The sequence below is a fragment of the Ostrea edulis genome, chromosome 10 (genome assembly GCF_947568905.1).
Source record: "Ostrea edulis chromosome 10, xbOstEdul1.1, whole genome shotgun sequence".
In the NCBI taxonomy this organism is placed as follows: Eukaryota; Metazoa; Mollusca; class Bivalvia; order Ostreida; family Ostreidae; genus Ostrea; species Ostrea edulis.
Genome location: NC_079173.1, coordinates 40,879,119 through 40,897,104, shown reverse-complemented (window position 1 = coordinate 40,897,104; position 17,986 = coordinate 40,879,119). Strand labels below are relative to the sequence as shown.

At 34.2% G+C, this 17,986-nt stretch overlaps 1 protein-coding gene across 1 annotated transcript in view; it reads right to left on the bottom strand.

The window, feature by feature from the left end:
* Positions 1-9,201: 9,201 nt before the first annotated feature.
* LOC125666178 (slit homolog 2 protein-like) overlaps positions 9,202-17,986 on the bottom strand; it is a 90,868-nt gene continuing 82,083 nt past the window's right edge. Inside the window, exons 8-10 of the mRNA XM_056151370.1 lie at positions 15,241-17,912; positions 12,876-13,089; positions 9,202-12,401 (exon numbers count right to left, since the gene is read on the bottom strand). Of these exons, the coding sequence (XP_056007345.1) occupies positions 17,716-17,912 (197 nt within the window). The 3' untranslated portion in view covers positions 9,202-12,401; positions 12,876-13,089; positions 15,241-17,715. The remainder of the gene's footprint in view (positions 12,402-12,875; positions 13,090-15,240; positions 17,913-17,986) is intronic.

Here is a 17,986-nt window from a genome sequence, read left to right as displayed (position 1 = left end):
CATTTCCAATACATTTTAAAACCCACTTGAGGATTAACACACATGACAGTAATTTAAAGCCAAATTTGTTCAATAAACACTCTTAATACTGAGCCTTACAAACAACAAGCTGTTAGATGTTTCTCAGCTAGAATCCACACATATTCCTCATGTAGATATCCATTCATGTCATCACGTCTGGTTTACAGAAGGACATATGATGCACAATTTTAGTTTAATTAATCAGTGATTCTCATGCGAAATTTTGATGTTCCTCTTATACTTTGTATCCATTCTGACAAGGTATTAGTTCTTATTTGTTACATTTAGTCCATTGTATCGTATAATCTACCACATAATTCATTACAGAGATGCAGTTTTGTCGCCAATGGAAATATCGGGTCTCTCTGCAATTCGGACCTTTGAAATAAATGACATACAACTATTCATTATGAAAGATGACGAAAATGAATAGTGGTTGATCTCATAACTCCTACAAGGAATACAACATAGATAGTAGGACAAACACCAACCCTTGGATATACCAGATATGAAATCAGGTGCTTAGGGGTAAGCATGTGATGAGATAAATGGAGTATTCTGTTCTCAAAATTAATGTACTAAAACGGCCTCAGAATAGGTATGAAACACGTTAAATTGCATCTGCCCCTATTACTGGAACGTTATAACAACCATAGAACTTGCGAAATGCTGACTTTAAATGAGACTATTGAAATCCTTGTAACATCAACTTAGTCATCCTTAGCCGACATCGATTTAAAGACTAATGATACGTAGAACAGCCTCTTGCGTATGAAATCAATTGAGAGACAGGGACACCATCTGCAGGTGATAATAGAATATTGTAATATAAATATGGGAAGTTGACGATGGGAAATGGAGAAGCTGAAATAATCCCGATTGTCATGATATGAGTTGTTAATTTGCCGTTAATATAGATATTCAATAAAACATCTGACTTTGAAGCAGATGTGGGGTCTTTTATTTTGTGTTCACTGGGATATATTGAATTGACATATTAATGGAAATTATATTATACAATGATACTATAAGGCATGCACATACCTAAATATGGGGTTAAAGGTCACATCTAGGGATGTTTTCTCATGTAGAACCTTTTGAATATTTTTTTTTCTTATAAGAATATATAACGGGGTCAGCTCACAAAGGAACAGTGAAGGTTCAATCAATTTGCATTTGAAAAAAAAATATATCGACTCCCCAGCTTCAGAACTTATGCATGTTTTATTGTTTACATTGTTTTCCCTTCAATATTCTCACTTTTAAATGTGTACATCAATGCCTAAAAATTCAGAACGTAAGCTAAAGATACCCTTTAATTATGGTACCGTTACGACGGTCCTTATTTTTGGTTTTGTTTTACACCTGGTCAGTCATATGATGCAACACAATATAACATGACAATGTATATTTGAGAGTTTATGTATCTAAACTGAAAAGCTCTGATGTACAAGGAGAGTACCCTTCAAAAGACATTTTCCTTTTATATTCCTCCATGACAAACAATAGAGACACTATATTCGCTAGCCAAGGATTGTGGTCCACTTCGCTTGTTGGGAGCGGAGTTGATCAAACACCATTGGCTAGCAAAGACGTATAAATACAGGTCGTTACATATACAAAGTTGCATTCCAGAAAGCGTTTGTCTTATAGGACACGTCTCATGTTTTCAAAGTATACAAATTAACTTGCATTTTTCTTTAACGTATGCATATAGAAATTAATTCTAATAGTTCGTTCATCGAAGTATTGCGATAATTATCCACAGCAACAGGCTTAAATATAAGCCCGATTTAAAAAAATTCTAGTGAATTAGTTAGGTAGTCACGTTGTACAGTGACGATATATGCAACATTCGTCGATCAACTTCTTGTGAAAGCAGTGTAACACATTTTTTTTTAAAAACTCAGGTTTTGGGAGCCTAATTTATTTGTCATGGCTATTTTGACTTTCCCGAGTCTTATATATTTTAGCCACCAGTGAATACAAATAACGATGTAAATACAAAAATGTAGCGAGGGAAGCAAGTATGAAGCGATGTGAGATTACGAGTAAATAATGTTTACATAGGGTCAATGTCTTTACACTATTAGGTAATGTTATTCCTAAAAACATTTGTAATTAGTGCAGCTGTTTTTTTAAATGAATACTGCAATTATTATGTCGATTACATACATTATGTAACGATGTATCTATCATTGACAACTAAGCCTTATAATCGCATACTGTCATGTATATCACGGGTGCATTTAAAAAAACAATCGATAAAAAATGATCAAATGTATAGTGGAAATCACATTACTGTGTTATAATTTCAATGTTGTTTATTACAATTGTTTTGATTGGACAAAAATAAAGCTGAACAAGAGTTTATACATCAATAAATCCGAAAACGCGACGTATTCATACACGCCTAAAAACAAATAACATAGTGCGGGGAAACTATTCAAATTTTTGCAATTGTTAATAAAGTGAATGAATTGGAATTATAAGAATCAAACATTCTTTTTTGAAGAATTTATCGTAAACGTACACGTTTATTGAAAAAGGAAGCATTGCAATTCAATTTAAAGTCAAGAAGATACAATATTTCATTATTCATAATTAAGGGTCCAATTATTTTTAGTACTTTGTTTTGTTTTCCATAGCAGCTATTTGTTAGAAACTGAAAGCACAAGGTATGCATATATGTTGTTACAAGGTGAAGGTCAGTTGGTGCGAGGGTACATTGAACGAAATGCATATAATGCTGCAGGCCTACATGCAACAGTGCTTGGCTTCGATAGAGCCATTTTCTCACAGTTTATCTACGTCTTTGTCCAAATTGTTTTTCGAAAAAAAGGAGAGGTACAAATATTACTGGTTTTTCATGACAGAGTCATTGTGCCAACAAAAATATACACGTCTTTTCCCGTCGTACCTTCCTTCAAAAATTGAGGAAGACAGATTTTGAATCCTTTCTACTGACAGCTAAGTACACATTAACCGGCACAAACCACCCTACTGCAGTATTGTTTACAAACTATTAATGTGATAATTTGTTTTCTTTTGTCAATTAATTCTAAAATGTTTATCAAATGTGTAACAACTGTTTGTAAACCTTCTCTCTCGAAGATGCATTTGACGTCACAGATAACGGCGCGTAAAATATCGAAGAACATTTGCACATCGGAAGATTTGAATTACATCGCTTTAAAACTCGAAAACTACGTAAACTGTTTAATTTGAAACACATGTAAAATAGTTTTAGGTATGGAATGAATTGCTTTTGCCGAAAAAATAAAACATTTCGAAAAATACAATGTGTCCTTTAACCGCACTAGCAATACTATGATAGTCCTTTTGGAGGTAGGACGCATATTTGGGTTCCACAGTGCATTGTTCTGGAAATATATGGAACATTATTCTCGTGTACCTTTTATATATTGACATCGTTGATTGTAGTGTTGCACAATTTCATTTGTAAGATTTACGCCACTTTGTACATTGTTCCGAGTGTGTAATCCTCCCCGGTTCATTTTTAGAATTGTTGTTTACTTGAGGCTAGGAGGTTATTTTCATTATTGTTCTTTAGAGTTTTCTTCTGCTTGTTCCAAACATTGTATATGCCCTATGGATACAGTCCTGCACAAAATGTAAGTAAAAATAATCATCCCCTTGCATTTTCCTAAATTATTCTGTATAACATGTTCACATATTATGACTGTTGGGACAGACTTAAGTTTTGGCACATGTTTATGTCTTAAATTTCATTCTTGGAAACATTGCCATTCATTTTGATTCATATTTAGTGAAATCAGTGTTAAATTCAATCTTAAACTAAGATAAGTTTATCATATATTGATGTATGTTAAGTGAGTTATAAGCCATTATAAAGTTTAAATATGAATGTAAATCCTATAGTTATCCTCAGCCATGGAAGGTACATTCTGCATGCAGCTTAATAACGCATATTATTTTTGTGATAGCTTAACCCAATCCCTGATTTAATTTTATACTCAGAATATTCACTTGTACATGATAATTGTTAATCATTTAACTGTATGAACTTTTATAGGGTCATTGTTTTTGTATATTTGTTTTCCCCATTATTTTCAGTATCTTACCACACGCACCTTCAGTCGTTCACGCAACAAGAGTGATCCACTTTGACTGTGTTGATTATTTGGTAAACTATCTACACAAATACAGGATACTGATAAAGGTTTGATTGAAGTACGAAAACTTATAGCCTGATTCAAAAACGTACAACAGGCTATCATGTTTGTCTGGTCGATCGATATAGCGCTTTGATTATGATATTTTTGAAATATACAACAAGCTATATACAATACACAGTGGTCTGATATATCGATATTCTTAAGAAATGAACATCACCTTTGAACTGTTCATGGTCAGTATGAACGGATGTGGATTTGAGGCAAATTCTGTGAATCGCGCTATCCTCAAATCCAAATCCGTTCATATTGACCATGAACAGATCAAAAGTGATGTTCATTTTTTATCTTTTTATTAATTTACTAAAACACCGTTTGTTTACATTGCTTCTAACAAACTCCTAGCCTCTGTCACAGCAGTTATTGTGACGTCTGTTAACACTTAGGCATGACGTCACATTTCGTCTCGCCCTGCCTGTTATCAACATTGCAAGGTGCACTGTATTTTGGAGGTAGGAGACCGCAAGATTGGGATGATAACCCACGTCAGTTTACAATCTTAATCCGAGGTGTGACTTGCGAGATCTTTGTAACACATGTTCTATTTTTTTTCAAATCATTACGCTCTCTCAGTCGTGTGCTTTAAACTAGTTCATAATCCGTTCATAGTCAAAATGAACGGATTGTGTCGCGCGCTGAAATTGGTTGGTTCACAGAGGAAAATGTGATTTGTAATATAAATATTCGGTATTAACCACATATAACTGTTGTGCATTTTTTTTCTTTTTATTTCAGTGATGGTGCGCGAGAAAACTACTGTTGCCTATGTTTCTGTTAAGTCACGTGGAATACATCTTTCATCACATTGACAAATGTTTCTGAGGAGGAGACGATTTGCTTACAGATCTTTCCTTGACAGTGCGATGTGAAATAAATTTATTCATACTTTGTACGAACACCCTTTATGGACTAGAATAATTAAAAACATGTATACTATTAATTGTATATGGAAATGAAATATTCTGTATTATAAGGTACATGTAGCACCAAACTGATGCACATCTTTTACAACATTTTGAAATAAGTATATCAATGGCGGAAATAGCAAGACAATAGGTATTATTATAATCCTTTAATAGGGACAAATTCACACACACATCCCTAATTTTCCTTTTCACTTTCAATGATCAAAATATACAGTCTAACATGTTTATGACATTTAACAAAAACTAAAATGGTGCAGCTTGATAGAAGCTCATTATAGAGAGTTTGCTATTTGTGTTGAAAACAAATATTTGGATATGTTATTGTTTACGAAGTTTTCAATATATATATATCACATCTCGAGTATGATTTATGTATAATATATATACATCACATCTCGAGTATAATTTATGTAAAATGTATCATTTAAAGGTTGAAATTTGTGATGGTACAAATTGATACAAATCTATAAATCACAAAATTAAGGTTTCACTTGTTTATTTGTTTACATAAACAAAACTTGAGCCTCCCTTTACATTACAGATAATCAAAGCTCAGATGTTGCTCTCGTCCTTGCATTCAGACGGTCCAAATTTTGGTTGTCAACATCAAATGAATAATATTTTTAAATGTTAGCATTAAAAATGAAAAATATTTCTTTCGAAAATGGTGCATCAGTCCGTTTAAATGTACATTAAATGAATGTATCAATTTCCATTCTCAATTACCGTACATCGTGTGACAGTGTGGCGAGAATTGCATCATCGTCGAAAGACTTGCTTAGATCACACGGGTAAACGTGTTATCTTCTGGTGGACTGTTAGTCCCCGAGGGTCTCTGCAGCCCAGTAGCTTAGTACTTCGTTACTAGCTTGAAAATACAGATGTATATTTAATTGGTGTTATAAAATTTAGAAATTCATTTCAAAATTAAGAATTTTCTCCCTCGTGCATAACTCTTATCCTTGGACGAATTTGGCTCCACTTTTTTTGACACGCTGTGTTTGGCAATATTTAGCTCCAAAACTTCATAGTTATTTTGGATTTCAAACATTTCGGTTGAGCATCACTGAAGAGATAATATTTGTCGAAATGCGCATCTGGTGCATCAAAATTGGTACCGTATAAGTTTTACATCGGAGATTCAGTGAATGATGTTGCATGTTTATGAAACATAGCATACGTTCAGATTTGCTTTTTAGTGATAAAGACATTCTATGCAGCGACAGTTGTAATAATAAAGAGGTATATGGTCAGCTTTGCAAATGCTTAAAGCGCATGTAAAAGATTAAGAGCACCGAAAAAAGAAATAAAATGTCGTTATGCATTGTGTAAACTTCTACCAAAAATATCATATTAGAGCAGTAAAGAACTGTACATAGTCAAGAAGGAATATTCAATTGCATTTTTAAACTTAGATAATTCTTTAGGAAATGAGAGATCGAAATAATCTTACAGTAAGAGATCAGTAAACTTTATTAAACTTTATTAAAAGCATCGGGTGATATAAAATATGTTATCGGCAATAAGGTAAATGCTATCGGAAAATTCGTTTTTCAGAATTTATGTTATCGGAAATAAGGTTTCAATCGTTTTTCAAAATACCTTATACGGCATTACCTAGACACTAAATTGATATTTTAGTGATAGAAAACACGTGAAACTCGTGTTGTTGAGTGTCCGGTACGAAGTAATAGTGCCTTATAATTATAGTATTTGCGTTGCGTTATCCTCATTTGCTGGGTATTGAGTGGATGGATCTAATGGAAATTGAAGAGGTTTTTTTTCTGATGACAATTAGATTGATTTATTGATTGTATATTGTTTAACTTATTGTCTCGATGATATTTAAATTGCATGGATACGTCATCATTGCCGATCAAGGGCTGCAAAATTTAGGGATATGTTCGACACTTAATGAGGAGGGATCTTTATCGTGTCACACATGATGTAGCACAGGGCCTACGTTACGACAAGCATGGATTACTTAGAACCCATTCCCACCCGGATCTCCACGGGCAAATTGTATATATTTGATTAACTGTCAAACAGAATAATAAGGTAGTACCTGTAAGACATTGGGCATTTTATACTCAGAAGTGGGGATTTGGACTAATGTCAAATTATAAAATGATATCGCAAAAAAAAGAACTTTTTTTTCACATGAAAATGTGGATTTAAAAAAAGAAATGAAAAAAGTTCATATTCAATCGGAATTCATTTATTTGTTTGTTTTTTATCCTTGTTTCAGATACTATGGACGATTTTACGTAGCTTTTGGACATGCTATTTCAAATAATAGAAGAACATTGTACCGATAACGATCCCATTGATGCTATTAAATACAAACAATAAGCCATTAATTATTTAACATGTGAAACATCGAGGCTTTATCACGAGAAAATTGCACACATTCGTAAATTTACCAGAGATACTCAACCGAAAATGCATACATATGTTACAGCAACCTACCAAGAACTAAACCTTGATGTACTACCTACCAAAGACCAAACCACTTACGCTGTACCTCCTTTCGTTTGTATGGAATTTATTGTATGGATTGGCGACTCGACTGTCACGCCCCTCTGTATAATACATTCCATACAGAAAGCATTGTGAATAACTTTTGTATGAGTATTCATAACACCAATTCAAAAATTACACGCGATGTGACATAAGTCTGGGGTTGATAAACAATTTGTCATGGAGATTAGTGACACTTACTGTTTATATGTTTAAATTGGTGTAGATGACCTTACGTTTTCTTAAATATGTACGATAATGGGTAATGAAGAAAGCGCGGGTGGGGGAGTTGGCACGATGCGTATGTCGCATAATTTAGCTTCTTATCACACATTATTTTTGAAGTTGAGAATCATTGTATTTGGAATACTGAATGTATTGAAGTGTATGTGGCGGATTGAGATCCCCTTGGCAACAAATCTATAAGTTATTACTGCATGACATATATATATATATATATATATATATATATATATATATGAGCTTGAAAAAATGCAAACCTTGCATAGAGTATCATGAAATCAGAAACAATGCGAGTAAAAATCCTTATTTGGCACGCAAAATTGTTGAGTATATTGGTTAATGCGTCCCCTTTTTTCAGGAAATCCCGGATCCGCTACTGTATGTGGTTGTGATTGTAGGCATCAACAATGCTTATTTTATATATGTGTTGTATTTCCAAAGTTTTCGTCAATGATTAATGTTACAACATTGTTGTTTTCTATCTATGGTCATTGTTTAGATTTTGTAGTACTTCTCCGTTGAAGTTATTGTACAGCTAAGCTCCGCCCCTGGAAGTTGTTCCACGTTGGATGTCCACCAAGGGGGTTCTCATTCTGTACCCTGAGTTGTATGCGCTACAAGCATTACCAAGCTTGTGTAACACACCCTCTGGTGAGAGAATGAGGGTTTTTGTCTGATTTAAAGTATGGCTAAGATCAAAGGAAAAACACTTGCACCATGGCACATTACTAATTTCTATATAAAATATATAGTAATTGTCACATGCGCCAATATGCACTAACATAAAGATCACTCGAGATGGATCGACAGGGATAAGTATACGCTTCTCTCCCAATCGTGATCTAACCTAACTTAATTGGTGGTACATTCATTTTCTATCAGATGAAAACATGTTTTCCGATCATGCATAACATGCAATTTCGTGCCAATGTAATTTAGTCTGATACTCATACAAAAAGGCTTTTTTTTTCATGTTCTTGCCACATTAATTCACTGCATGACCATTTGTTATTATGCTATATGACTGGTTATTTGATTGTTTGATATTTGACTCTTCCACACATTTATCTTTTCCATTGCATTCTTTGAATTTCTGTACCTGTATGAATTCAAATATGCACACCTGTTTGTCACCATAAGCAGAGTATTATGTTTCTCTGGTATAAGATAAAAAGATTCAGCATTGCATGTATTTCTGTTTCTGATAGTCATTTTTAATCTAACTTTAATGTAATATAATATAAATAGAAATAAAGAAAATCCCACAGAAGAGACCACACGGTCTTTTTAGAAAAGTATAACAGGTAATTAAATTGCACTTTTTATTAAAAGAGAAATATTTTCCATTACATGTTATTTCAAACACAACTCATCGAGCATATATAAGGAGACTAATAAACATTTGACATATCAATTTGGCATTATATAATACAAGTTTACTCCTAACATTGGAGGATATACAATATCGATAATAGGGATCAAAATATTTAAAAATGACACAAAATAGTTGTCCGTCTTAACAAAAATTAGGTAACAACCACACAAAGACCACATTCAAATGGGATCCACCAACTAAAGGCGATTTGTAGTGCTTGTAATTGACCCGTGAAGAGACTGAAAATAGCTAAACAAACGGTTTTTGATGTAATATATATAATTAACCAGGTACACTGCTGTGTCCAGCAAAGTAGTCACCCACATTAGGACTATCAAACTGACTGATAAGACACCAACACAACAAATTACATGTACACCGAGCTAACCAGGTAACACAGCAAACATATTTTGACCTGTTTACCTGGATACAAAATCATGGCTAATAAGAAATACGAAGACAACCAACAACTCCTGAAATGTCACCAATAGACCAAAAACTAAGGTTGGATGTCAACAATGTCCTAATAATGAAATTGTTGAAATAACCGATAACAGTACACGACTTCTGGTCTATATATAGTATCAGATTTATAAACATGGTAGGCAGCACATACTTCTGAACCCCCCCCCCCCCCCGTCCCAAAAAGACAGCAGATAACCTTTAACCTGTTTATGATGATTAATAAACATAATGAACAGTTTCTTAACTGCTGAACATTTTGTAGAAATGAAATATAGCACGGCTTTTGAAAAAAAGTATGGTCCAGTTTCGAACAACTCAAAGTGAAAAAAGAGGCCCAGGGGCCACATCGCTCACCTGAGTCACCTTGACCCATATTTAAAGATGTCCCCTATAAATGTGTATGTAAAAATCTGACCCCCCTTGTGACCCCATCTTACCCTTGGGGGCCATGATTTTAACAACTTGGAATCTGAAATATGTCAGAAAGCTTTCATGTAAATATCAGCTTTTCCTGCACAGTGGTTCTTGAGAAGATTTTTAAATATTGTTCTGATATATTTGTATGTAAAACTTTGATCCCCTATTGTGCCCCCGTCAGATCCCAGGGGCCATGATTTGAACAAACTTGAATCTGCATCATGTCAGGAAGCTTTCATATGAATATAAGTTTTTCTGGCTCGGTGGTTCTTGAGAAGATTTTAAAGATATTTCCTATATATCTGAATGTAAAATTTTGATCTCCTATTTTGGCCCCATCCAACCCCCGGGGGCCATGATTTGAACAAACTTGAATATGTACTATGTCAGGAAGCTTTCATGAAAATTTCATTTTTTCTGGCCCAGTGGTTCTTGAGAAGAAGACGTCAAAGCCCTTCACCCGAAGATGCTTATGGCAAGCTTTATTGGAATTGGTTCAGTGGTTCTTGAGATGAAGTCGAAAATGGGAAAAGTTTACGACGCCGGCGACGCCAACGACGACAGAGAACATACACATTTTGATCAAACAAGCTCACTTGAGCCTTTGACTCAGATGAGCTAAACTGTCTAACAAGCATAATGATGTTTGAAACAAATATAATGATGTTCCAAACAAACGTAAGGATGTTCCAAACAAACAGAAGGATGTTCCAAACAAACATAAAGATATTACATTTGGTCCCGCTCTGGACATACCAATATATGGCACCAGATACTCAAAAAATGTATCACACTGTCACAAACAAATCGCATTGACCAAAACATGAATGTGTCATCCAAAATTAATATCATAAATACAGTACATTTATATTGCGATTATGAAGACAACTACCTTAAAGCACTTTACATATAAAACATTAAAATCAAGCTAAAACAAAGATCAATAAATACATCGAAATGGTTGTAAAATAATACTAAAACTGAGGTTAACATAGCAACTATGAGAATGAAAAACTACATATTAGAAAAAAAAATAATAGATGCAAGGTCACACTCTGGGTAAGCCAAAATGTCACCATATTAAAAACAATATGGTTCCGTTTTAGGCAACCTACTGTAGCAAAACAAAAAAATGTTGCATATATAACTGCCCAGCGCCACATTTGGCCAATCTGGACACACAAATTAGGACCTAATAACCGATCTCAGGTCCATTTACGAAGTTTTCAATGATAAAGAAAAAAAGATGGCACCAAGCAAATAATGTTATTCCAGTGGCTCTTAGATATGAACTTGTTGAATGTCTATGCATACATTAATAAACATGAGCTCCGAAAACAATGTGCATTGGGTTGAAATATATATTGAAAACCCTACACACAAGTATTCAATACGAGTTTGGGTTGTCTAGACAAAGGCACTGGAAAGGTGTGGCCTGGTTTAATTACAATGTAAAATTGAACTCGCAATTCTGAAGCTAGACAAATACTAGATATTTGTTTCACACTGATGAAAAGACAATTCTATTATACCTAAATGCATGCATGTATCTACATACATAATTAGTGAACCTAATGAGGCAAATAAAATTAAATGTACATCAAATTGTATACACGCAGCGATACGATGCACATGTAACGAAGTCATAATGTGATATATATACATTTGAATGTACACATACAAAAATAAAACTTTAGAATTGGCTTATAAAATTATTCGATGAGAAGTTAAGCATTGGAAGCATGCGTCGTTGCACTATATGAAATCTAAATAAATCCTGTGGACAATCAGCGTGTTCCATCATGAAACATGCCATGTCTATAAGATAATACGTTACATGTGAAATGATATATCTAGCTACACTAAGGTTAAACCAACATAGCTATAAATTAAAATGATGCTAGCAGTGTGTAACTAGCACCTGTTCAGGTGATGATGCAGTAGTTAATTGATGGGAACTGGTGTCTCTGATGCTACAGACTTGGGAAATCCCTCCCACTGAGAATTTAAAATGATCAGAATTCAGTATAGTAGTGTTGCCGGCTGGAAGAAAAACATTGACGGCTGACCCTGTTGCCATTGATGGAATTAGACGTTGTTGCCAGAGATGAAGCACTGTTCACGACTATCAATGTCCTGCGTATATCCAGTTTGAGAAAGTTGCATGGACAGCACTGTGGTAGCATACATCCTTCTGGGCGGTAAGAATGATGTTACCTAGAGAATGTAAAATATGTATAGAATTCTAGTAGTACTAATATTAACCTATATTGAGAATTTCAATGAAGAAATGAGAAATTAAAATGAAATAAAAAGAAGCCTGCAATAAAATATAAGATATGGTAATACCAATAATCCTGTAATTTCAAAGTAATTTAACTTTTGTTAACTTCGAACGGAACAATAATTTTTTAAGGGGAAAAAAACGACCTAACTAAACGAATTCCCAGGTTCCAACAACACTGTGATACGCTTTCCCCAACCATATAAACAGTTTAATGTGACAAATATTTGTAATCCGCATGGTTAATTATTGACATAAATTGTATTTAATTCAGATGATGTCATCATTTTATCACCTGGGATTGGTTTAGTAGTACATATCAACAAGCAATACGAACGAGAAAAAAAAAGACAATGCAAGTAAATATATCATATGTCTTGCGTAACTACGAGGGCTGAAAATCTTACATGGTTGTTTCTCTGAATGATAAGGTGTTTAACGGATGTGAGTAATAGATTCCTGCAGAGTGAGACATCTGTCCATTGCAGGATGACCCCTCCCTCTAACCGAAGCGGTATAACCGAGTGAAGTGTAGTGTCAATAGCGGCACGTCCATTGGACAGAACGGGAAACATCAAGTGGCGATATTGTTCCTTCTCTTACTAGTGATATAATCCCCAGCTGTAACAAAGAGGGTGTATTTGAAGAAAGCGAAGTAGCATTGTATTTCATTCCAATGGCACTCTTCATTTCTCTGCATTGGATGTTTGTGTTTGATTCTACAATAGAATCAAGATCATTTGGATCGCCCATCCAAAATATTATGTGGATTTAACTCACCTGTTATGTTAGCCAAAAGATAACGTGAATTTAACACACATGTTACGTTACAGAACTGTTCGGTCGGATGGATGACGTGTTGGTGTAAATTCAGCAGATATACGGAATAAGTGGTGGATTCCAAATGGAAAAAGGATGTTTTAGGGAAAATGTATACAAAACCATTAGATTATTATTTTGTATAATAAGGAAACGGTGAGGATAACGAGTTTCCGTTACACGCTGTTACAGAGTGTCTAAATATGAATGGTGCTGAGGGGATATGGGTTAGAATATATCCACTTTACCCCTTGTTTGTTGTACGAGGTGATTAGATAGTGCTTTTTATGGATTAGAGAGTTGCAAGGATATTAACTTACTTAAAATCTACCCACAATTTGAATTTAACTATAATTCATTCATTCATATTGCAATTGTTTTTACATGGTATCAATATACAATTGCAATGCCTTGGATAGAGCGAGATTCTGACTTCCATGTTGGAGGTCTAATGTTCGAATCTCGCCAATGTATTTAAATTTTGATTGGAAACTTTTAAAAATATTAAAATTTTATAAGCGCTATAGTGACAGAGATGTATAAGCGGAAATTTGTGAATACAAAAATGATAAATTTGATCTCAACAAAACATTGCTGAGTAGCTGTCTTCAGAAATACTTCAAAAATAGAATGACGTCACAGGAAATTTTTGAACTAAAGTACTTGTAAAATTTCGGCAAATCGAATCGACGTGTACTTAAAAGCATGAACTACCATTAAGCTTCGGTACAATGAAAGTTAAAAGCACTATAAATGACTAAACGATTATTAGACCATCACTTTCACACATGTTTAATATATTTGAACTAATCAAGGTTTCCCAGATTAGTATTTTCTTACAACCATTTATGTTTTTTATTGAGATGTAAACTGTTAGTGTATCTACCATAAGGACATGCTCTGTTACATTGACCACACCATCAGTGAAATGGCTGCCTTTTTACTGTTACTTCTGATTCCTATAAATTAGGAAGATTTCAGAAAGCTTTAAGCATTCATAAGAAGTCCAGCTTTAACGAAGAGATACATACACTTTTACAATGAAAAAAGATCTAACTCGCATATCATGAAATTTTATGCGATAAGTGTGTTGAAAACAATCCAAGTCCTGGACAACATTGAACACGTTGGAATTAAGATGTAGAGATGCAGTATTTTCAGTGTCCGGGGTTCATCCGCATGCATTGAAAGAAAATAGTTAATAATATAGTCACTAAATTAAATCATCGTCATACATTAAGATTTGGAATTATAGATGCTTGAAAACAAATTCATTGATTGTGGTTTAAGATCATGAGATGCATTTCAGACATGTTTTGGCTACTGACTTTGGATTATAATGGGCCGAATCGAAATGTTGTTGCATCCATGGCGGCAAAAACAGATCTTTGTGGGTACACCTAGTAAATATAACTGTTGTAATATATATTGTAACATATGTAGAATGAACTCAAACTCTTTCATTTTCCGACAGAATGTTATTTTTGTTATGAATTATATTGAGCATTATACCTGACGATGAACTATATTTGAAAAAGGAAGAACGTGCTACTTTTTTCTGAATGGATAAGAAATATACGAGGGAAACAAAAACCCCGTACTAGACATATCAACACGAAAGTGCGTCCCAACTAGCCGCCTGTGTTTAGCAAAGCATAAGTGATAACATGACTAGAGATTAAAAAATAAGAAAAATTGAATAATTGGTAAATATGGGATTAATCAGTGTTCATTGTCTTCACCATTTCATTGCTAACATTTATGTTTTAGAGTTCCATAGAAATCGTTCATCAAAGAATGAAGAAAGTTGCGATGGAATATTAAGTCATAAACCTTCTAATTGTGTATCACTCACACTTATCAGTTCTTCTAGGAAAACTGAAGATGATGAACCGTGATCAATCTCAAAAATCCTATAAACAACACATCATTGAGAATAGGACAAACACGAACCATTCAAATCAATGGAGGTGGTATCAGTTGTCTAGGAGGAGAACATATTCGTTGTCAATCGGTTAATCCCTTCGTGAAACATCTGTTTTGATCAGGTAAGCGGGATAATCTGTAGTCAAAACCATTTTTAAAAACAACGGCCTGATAATTTCAATGAAAGTGGTCGGACATTATCCAATCCAATGAGAGTTTGCACCTGTAATCCTGGCCTCAAGACCATAAACTGAGAATAAACTTTAGTCTAAATTTTAAATCAAGATAAGTTTTGAAGTGATAAACAAATATAATTCAATATTAGTTTGCATTTGCTTTTTTATCAACCAGCTATTTTTTAGCATCTGTGCTAAATAAATCTTAAGATAACAACAATCAAATTTCTGACTATTGTCAGTTGATGGTCTTGGGGCCAGATTATCATAACGGCCATAGAACTTGAGAAATGCCGATCTCGAAGGAGAGCGCCGAAATCCAGGCAACACCAGCTTGTCAGCATCTGACCGTAATCTCCAAAAACCCCTGTCCACACGCAGATCATGTCCTTCTCGAACCGACAAAGAGACAGCCGTATTTCTGATCTCCTGAAATGTTCAAATACGATGATAGAAAAAATGAATGAAACATTGAATACTTACCATGTTCCATGTTTGTGATTATTGTCATTATAATTAGCTCAGTAAACACGAAAATAATGTTATTTATTTTTCGATTCCCCGTTCGCTGCGTATGCAAGAAATACGCTTATATCGAATAAACGTATAACTTGTAAATACCAAGTGAATGTATGGCTTGTAAATATCAAGCAGATATATGCATCATACTTACCGAGTAAATGTACGCTTCGGAGAAACTAATAACATGTAAAACTTGTAAATACCAGATAAACATATACATTCCGAGTAAATATATAACTCGCACATAGCGATGCACCTTCTAGTAGTCTATATTAGTTTATTTTAAGGGAAAACAAAAATATGTACTCACCAGCATTGGCAATTGCAATCTAAATACTTACCAGTGTTGAATATATCGATATAAATACCAACTAAGGTTGAAGACAGGGACACATGCATCTTACGTTGCATAGGTAACAGTTCATCGATGGATCTTCCATGGATTTATTTGAGCAAGGCACCTGGGTGGTTCTCATTTATCACTTTTTTTATTTTTATACAATGCTCTATTTTGATATCTTCAAATACTCGAATTAAAACTATAGCCATGGGATTCCCTAGTCGCTGAAATATGTTACATTACGGATATATATTTGAAATATACAAGGATATCGTATTTTTCTTATGACATTGGGACATCTTGCCTATTAAGCAATCAGTGATGTAAATGGTATGCCCAAATGTAAATTACTTGTTTTCCTTCTCAAAACACAACTTTGCAATTCATCAGCGTTAAGCAAAGATCAGCTGACTCGAATTACCAGCTGAGAATGATTTAGTACTTTGTGGACATATATGATTGTTTTCTTGTCATTTGATCACTCTATCGATAGCAAGTTAATGAGCGGCACACCAAACAATATTCGTCTGATTATATATCGTCAAAGATGTATCCTCTGATCTGCAATTCCTAACAATTAACGCCAAGTGCAAAGTCAAATTCAAAATGGTCTCAACATAGATCCCAAATTGTGGCATCTGTGAAACAATCTTTAACAATAGAAAAGTCCGCATACATGCATGTTTCAGGCAAGTCATAATATTTACCAAAGACAAAAGTAAGTAAAGTAACAAACTTACTTCAGATGGCATGGGGGATATAGAAATTCGACAGAAATCCAATCTCTATATAAGGGGTTTACCTGTTGGGTTGGAATTCTTCTTGCAAAACGTATTTCAATTTGAAGATCCCAATGTCACCGTGTCAAGAGATATTGTGTCATTGGTTGTTGATGAATGTATGCATCACGTGTTTAGACGTATACGGCAAATTGTTATTTGAAAAACCAGTCCTAGTGTCTTATACAATGACAAAAAATCTAGATACATGATAAATATTTGCCAGATCAAGTGTTGACTTGCTTTGTTTGTATTGATGTCAATTGGACACAACGAAGAATAATCAATCTCAAAAATAACATAAAGCTTTTATAATTAAGAACAGGTCAAATACGAACACCTGGACACACCAGAAGTTGGATGAGGTGCGTAGGAAGAGCAAGCACCCCCTCTTATCAATTCTAATTTTTTACTCCCATTGCTATTTCACCAACCTAACATTGCATCAAATGTTGTGTAACGTGTTTCATACAAAGTTTTAGGCCATTCTTCGCAAATTGTTTTTGTCTACGGAAGCTTGTTTACTTAAGATATAGGACCAACGGCGGGTGTGACCGGCCGACAAATATTGATTACGCCTCAAAGACACCCGATCTCACTTCTGGTATGCCCACGTTCGCGTTTCTTCAACTTGTTATTTTGCATTCATAAAAGGGGTTGTGAGACTGGTCACTATTCGTTATATTCACCTTACATTAATTGAAGTTAGGGCAATATTTATATATACAGTAACTTTTACGCATGGTTGTCTTCCTCTACATATACCTCTGATTTGGATTACCGCTGACTCATACTCTAACAATTTGTCTTCCCATATCCCGTTCTCTTTCACCTGCTGAGTCAATTCACAGATTAAAATCCCAACATCTTCTCTTTGTATATCTAAATGAAATGCAAAATATGCTGAGCTTTTCCTTATGACATTGACATTGTCAAAATGCCCTAGATATGAAATC